Source organism: Argentina silus (assembly GCF_951799395.1).
Source record: "Argentina silus genome assembly, chromosome: X".
In the NCBI taxonomy this organism is placed as follows: Eukaryota; Metazoa; Chordata; class Actinopteri; order Argentiniformes; family Argentinidae; genus Argentina; species Argentina silus.
In genome coordinates, this window is record NC_139653.1 from 5328517 (window position 1) to 5335183 (window position 6667).

At 42.0% G+C, this 6667-nt stretch overlaps 2 protein-coding genes across 2 annotated transcripts; both read left to right on the top strand.

Moving 5' to 3' along the window:
- Positions 1 to 1594: 1594 nt before the first annotated feature.
- LOC310822572 (uncharacterized protein) lies at positions 1595 to 2691 on the top strand. Its single transcript, XM_083694950.1, has 2 exons — positions 1595 to 1710; positions 1871 to 2691. Exons 1-2 carry the CDS (start codon positions 1628 to 1630, stop codon positions 2217 to 2219), a joined length of 432 nt encoding a protein of 143 aa, XP_083551076.1. The 5' UTR covers positions 1595 to 1627; the 3' UTR covers positions 2220 to 2691.
- Positions 2692 to 2739: 48 nt separating this feature from the next.
- Positions 2740 to 4784, top strand: LOC310822505 (uncharacterized protein). Its single transcript, XM_083694860.1, has 4 exons — positions 2740 to 2794; positions 2912 to 3076; positions 3200 to 3485; positions 3695 to 4784. Exons 1-4 carry the CDS (start codon positions 2789 to 2791, stop codon positions 4123 to 4125), a joined length of 888 nt encoding a protein of 295 aa, XP_083550986.1. The 5' UTR covers positions 2740 to 2788; the 3' UTR covers positions 4126 to 4784.
- The last annotated feature ends 1883 nt before the right edge of the window (positions 4785 to 6667 follow it).

Below are 6667 nucleotides of genomic sequence, written 5' to 3' on the forward strand. Positions count from 1 at the left end.
CAGGATGAGAGGTTTTTGGAGTTACAAAAAGCTTAATAGTTTAAAAAGTTTAATAGGTATCAAAAAGCTTTTATCTGAGTTGATAATTTGAAGTTTTTGGCACATTTTACATTTGAAATGGTTTGAACAACGGTATAAGATCAACAGTGGTTCAAAAATTGCATCTTTTGGTTTCCTTAGACCTCCATGTTAAATAATGCACTTTGAGGTTTGTAACGTTTAAAAAGTTTAATATGTATCAAAACCAAAGTCATAGCAACATGAGTTAGACCTCTCTGCACATTTTAAAGTTGGATTGGTGTGAATAACTTAAAAGTTGTAGGAGGAGTAGCTGGTGAAAGAATTGGAATAATACTTATTATTATTATCATTATTATTACTATTATTATTATGTAGAAGAACAATAGTTGGACTTGCAGCAAGCCCACCAAATAATAGGCTATTATAGAAAAGACAAGGTGCAAATTATATGGAACACAGGGGACCAAGTCCCATACATGCAGTCAACAGTGAGCTCAGAAACAAACACAACATTGAGAATGGGAGAAAGACAGTTTGTTCATATTACACATGTAATTTACGTCATGTAGGCCACCTGATAAAGGAACAATGTGTTGTAAATGTATAAATCTTACACTATATTCCAAATGTAATGTTTAATACATCAGCCAGTCATTCACCCTAAAAGTGACTGCAGCACCCTCACTCAAATGAGAGCTTTTGCCCACAACTAGGGCAACTTGTTTAACAACTAGGCTATATTTGACTACCATCTACTGACATGTATTCCAAAATGATGGGAAGCAACTAGTCTGGAGTAAATGAAGCTCTGTTTATAGTTGACCCAGTAACAACTATGATATAGTTCCAGTTGTTAAAAGGATGGAATAGTGTACTCTACTGGTGGAAGTTGTGAAAAGCTTATGGCACTGGGTGTTCCCAGGCAAATGCTCCTCCAAGGCAAATGCTCCTCCAAGTCCCTATCCGATCCTCAACCGACCAATGGTTATGCGCCGTTTAGTAAAGTTGATGCAGTGGTAGAGCGCCGTTGAGTAAAGATGATCGCTAACCCACCAATCATTATGCGAGGAATTTCAAACGTCATCTAATTTATACGGCTCCGGCGGCCACTATCGGTGAATCTCATTTACGACGTCCCTGTTACTCAGGTAAGTTTCATCCTCTTCATCCTTTGCTAGTTAGACATGTATAAAGCTGTGCCGATTTTGTCAAAAGATAAAAGATTGTCTGGAAATCAGCAACTGACCATACCATCGTTGACATGCGGGATTTGGCTTGTTAATGTGTAATGACAATGTATTGACAACTTGTCAGTAGGCTAGCTGGCTAGCGCTAGCAGCTAACGGGTCTGGTGACACGGAGTTGAGAACGAACAAACATCCCATAAAAAGTGTACCCACACACTTAGAACAACGCTTTCTTAAAGGAATAATCCATAATACGTTGCAATTATTTTGAGTTGGGGACAAAGTTTTCTGTCATGGTTCATCCGCCCCCCCAAGCCGTGTCATCCGCCCCCCTCCCCGCCACCAGTGTGCTGAACGAGTGGGGCCAGTTCTTGACGACAGTGGTGGTGGCAGCTGAGTCCGAGGGGTGCTACGCGCGCATGGCGAGAGGTCTCATTGCCCGGTTTCGACGTGCCAATGCTCCTGCGCCAAAAGTCTTATATGCAGACAACAACTGCTGTCGGTAAGTTTAATAACAATTCCATTGAAACCTATGATGAAATTGATAATCCAAGTGATGTACATATCAGTTAACTTCATATAATTTTTTTGCAAGACACACATGGATAACACAGTTATAAAAACATGTAACACACGTACACAAAATGTTGATATAATTTCAGTGACAGCGGTTCATCCTTCCTGGAGAATCTGTTTGGTGACTGGGTGCAGAGGGGTACTGTGGTCAGACTGGACATCCGACACTGGCTGTACCGCTGGGATGCTGTTGTCATCAAACAGAGCCACGCCAAGTACGGGGTGTTCATGAGTGCCTTGGCAGGTGCGGTGCTCGCCTACATCAAGGCGGACATGATGCTCCTAGTCCAGGCGGTCAGGAGTGGCAACCAAGAGCTGTACACCAGGTATTCGGACGAGGAGATGATGGCCTTCCTCAAGCCTCACCAGGTCAGGTCGTATGTCAGGCGCATTACCCGTGGGGTTGTGGTAAGTGTGATATTGATCCATGTATGAATTTCATGAATAAGAAGCAAACATACTTGCTTATTTGATTAAACTGTACTGGACTAAGGTGTCACTCAGATCTAGTTTTGAAAATAAATGTAAGATCATTAGGAGTAACGACTGATTTAACACTGACGGCCGCTGGCCTGTGCCTTTCCCTTCACCATATTTAACCCTCTGTTTGTCCTCGTTGTTTCTGTGAGTGTTCCAGGTGTGCAGACTCTACCTGTGTCATGCTGTTACCTTTGTTTTGCCTTTGCTATCTTTTGTCTTTGTCGTTTGGATTTGGTGCAGACGTTTTGCGCATTTGTTTGTTTGATAATTGCACCATATGGGAAAATAAAGCCAGTTTTGTTATTGGTAAAACCTACTCCGTCCATCAGTTGTGTTACACTCATTCTAGTTGTGACAACACTCAAAGCTGAGAATATATGTTACAGGAGACCGCTTTGGTGATTGAGTCCATCATTGCCGAGTTCAGGGGACCAGCAGGCCTTGACATTGACGGAATCCACCTGTTCAAGTCGACAGAGGCAGTTGATGCTCACTGGGCAACTGCAAGCAAGCATCTCAGTTGCATGCAGGTGGGTTAATGTCTTTGCAGTCATCGTGTGTCATTATAAAACCATTCAAACTTGTATGGCAAAATTTCAAAGGACACCAGAATAAATAAGGAACTTGCAATTCGTTGTGCTTTACAGGATCCCCCTGGCATACAGCTGTATGTTTCTGTGAAGGTGGTGGTGCTGAATGGCGTTCGGCTGAACAAGCACAGGTGCCGGCGAGGCAGTAACTCTTTGGAGGGGTTGCACGCACACCTGTACAATGCCATTCCTTCACAGAGATGTGGGATTATGCCATTCCAAGTGAATAATTAAAAAAAAAAAACACTTCGATATAGCGTAGTTTCAATGATGCATTTTATTTCACAGCTTTAGTCATCGCTTCTAAGCATATACAATAACAGTCAAAATGGTCATGTGTTTCAGGTATACCTGATGGCCTTTGCTGTGCAGTGGAACAACCGCATGGCATCACTCCGGGTTGCTGGTGGTCAGGGTCGGCAGACGTCGTGCATGGACGTGCAGATCCAGCGCATCAATCAGCAGGCCGAGGTTCTCGTCGGCAAGGATCACGTCCTGGAGCCCAACTTTGCTGCTCCAATGCCCGTCCCTGATGCGTACGAGCACCCAGACAAGGAGGAGCTCCTTGGTGTGGAGTATGCCATGTGCCAGTCCACCAACTTCACTGCTAGGGACTACTATGTCCAGAAAGGTACAGTACTTAATCACACACTTACACAAGGTTATCCTTAGTTATCTATAGTTTTTCATGCATATTCTAGCAATGACGACGAACATGGTATAAAGTTAAGTTTTAAAAGCAAAGAAGCAAAGAAACCGTGCATATTATTGAATGAATCCACAAGTGGTTGTTGTAACTACGCAGACACATTTGTGATTAGTACAATTACATATTTGCAGTTGAGGAAGAGCAGTCTCGTGAGGAGTCAGAGTCGGTTGAACAGGAACAAGGTGAAGATGAGGAGATGGCAGACGAGGGTCTTGGCATGTCTGCAGAGTCAGAGGAGGATCCTATCAACAGCGTCTGTAGGAAGCATGCCATCCTAACCCAGGCAGAACAGGTGGAGGAGGAGGATAGTCCTGCTCTGCAAGATGTGCTCATGAGCCAGAGACATCTGCCTCTGCCAGGAATAGAGGAAGTGGAGGCACTGGCCTTGCTGCTTCTAGAACTGGCAGACAACAGCGACCTCCACCTAGTGCCAGCCGACCTCAGGCAGAAGATCGCCACCGCCGCCAGCTCTCTTCACGAGCACGACAAGACCGCCGCCCGATTCGTCAAACAGTACGAGTCCAGGTGGGGCTACACCTTGTTTGGTCGGTGCCTTGTTTGAGTCAAAGTGTTTCAAAGTGTTTTAGCAAGTAGAGCAATACAGTCAGCCTATTTATTTATATTGTAGTTAAAAATGCACTTTGTCGTATCTTTTTTATACAAACATGTTCTGGTCTATGTCCAATATCCGGTCCAATCTAACCTCTGTTTCAATCTAACACAATTCATTTACATACCCTTTATTGTTAGTTTATGTTCAATTAATCTGTGTTTTTGTCATGCGTGTCCTCGTGCCGTTTTTTTGTGTACATGTCCTTGTGATGTTTGTGTGTCTTTGTCAGCTCCATGTTTAACTAAATGTTTGTCTCTCGTCATCTCACTCATGGCCTGTACCTTGACGTGGTGAGTGGGCTTTCAACTAAACAGGTCTGCCTACTTGTGTTTGTGTGTCATAAAAATAATATATCTGTGCCCCATACATGGAATCTGAGTGCATATGTAGTAAATGGAAAAATGTGCATGTTGAAACCTTTACATTGGGTTCTTTGTAAATTTTGAATGCATTTTTGTTTCACAAAATGCACTGTTCTCATGTCTTATTCAGTAACTGTTGGTGACCATCTGCGGCATTTTAGCAACCACACTCTTGCAGTTCGTTGGGACGAAACACATTCTAGTTAAAGAATAAAACTGTAATGCTATTTGGTAATTTGTGAATAACATTTTTAAGTAATAATATAAATAAAAGTATTATAAAAGTATTTCAAGTATTTTGGAGTCTCTGTATGCTTGGGTTTCAGAAAAAAAGAGGAGGGTGGGACATGTCAAAAATGATTGTAGGTCAAACACCTAGAGTATAAGCTCTAAGAAAATACTTTTACCAACACCCAGTTTATTAATTATGGGCTGCATGGTGAGTAGGATGGTGGGGCATATCTCATGTCACACATCATAACACGAGGTGCAAGCATTCAGAAATGGTATGGTTTGTATGATCAGTTTCCCCTTATAAAGGGGAAATACACTGGTATTTTTTGGTCAAAGCAATGCATCAATGGTGATCAAGTATTATAGACTACAATTTAATCTGACTCCAATAAGATTAGTAGGTTGACCTCGAATGTAGTTTATCAACTAATAACACATGAGTAAAGCTAAGAAGGGCTACGGGGGAAAGAGATATGAATGGTGGTTTATTTAACAGTTACCAATAACCTTAAATGTAACCAAGTAAACCAAATGAAAGAAATCAAGTTACATAGGTTAAAACCGGATAAAACAGAGAAGTTGTCTTTGTGTCTTCTCCCAGACTCAGAGGTGTCAATATGCATTGCTAATTAGATTGTGCTGGCTGCACCCCCTGGGTGGTCATTACAATGAGTCGTGTGAATGGCTCAGATGTCTTCCAGACAAAGTGAGAGTGCATTAAATACATTCTTACACCCTTTATAGTTCAGGCCAAAAATGTAATAATTGTACACTTTTCCACCTAAATATATAAATCTCATCAATCTACATCAACTCAAACTATGCAAATAATGCAAACAACATTCAGCAGCCAAGTGGATTTCAATCAATTCTTATACATGACATTTCTGTAAATAAAACTTGAGGCCAGTGAACACCAGGGGGCGTCCTTCTTTCTGATCAATTTTCGTCCGATCCCAGGATGAGCAATAGGGACTTGGGGGGGTCATGAGCCATTCCCAGACGGTCTCCCATCCAAGTACTAACCCGGCCCAACCATTAGCTTCCAAGATCAGACATGTTCAGGGTGGTATGGCCGTAAACAAAGGTGACTGTGGTCGGTGCTGTATATAAAGTTTATGCGACTCAGCATGAATATCTGAATAATTCTGTCAGAAAGAAACACATACAAGCCAGGAGACATCCACCAATTTAAAGGAATACAAAAAATATTTGAAAACTCAGAAACAAATAACAACATGAAAACTGTTTGACAGTGCTGTACAGCAGGCCTATTGAGCTTGACAGTGCTGTACAGTAGGCCTATTGAGCTTGACTGTGCTGTACAGTAGGCTACAGGAGGCATATTGATAGTCTGATATAGTAAGCGTATTGCTCTCAGAGCTACAAAAGGCCTATTGCTGAATTGACAGTGCTATAGCGTACGGTAGGTTACTCTTGACAGTGCTATAGGGGTATTGCTCTTGACAGAGCTTGCAAATATGTATCAAGCTTTTATAGTGGCCTACTGTATGACGTCGATGGTACATTATGTGTGACATCACATAGATGTGATTTTGGGACGGGCGTTTTGAAACACTTTCTCAATTATTAACACTTTTTAATATTTCTCAACCACTAGGAGGCACAAGAGGACTTGTTATAAAATTGTCAAACAACTCAGTGTGCTAACGTAATTGCAATATAGACGTTTTAGAATGACAGGGAGCACCATGATAGCAGCTTGGGTACTGTACGACGCAGGTTTGTTTACTCCCGTGAAGAGAGCGGAATTTACCACGTTGATAAAGTTCGTCTTGGGGAGGGGGAGGGCTGGGATAAACCATTAATGAAAAATTACTCTTTGGCAACCAGAAAATGCAGGGGGTATTCTAACGGTATGTTTTAAGAATGTA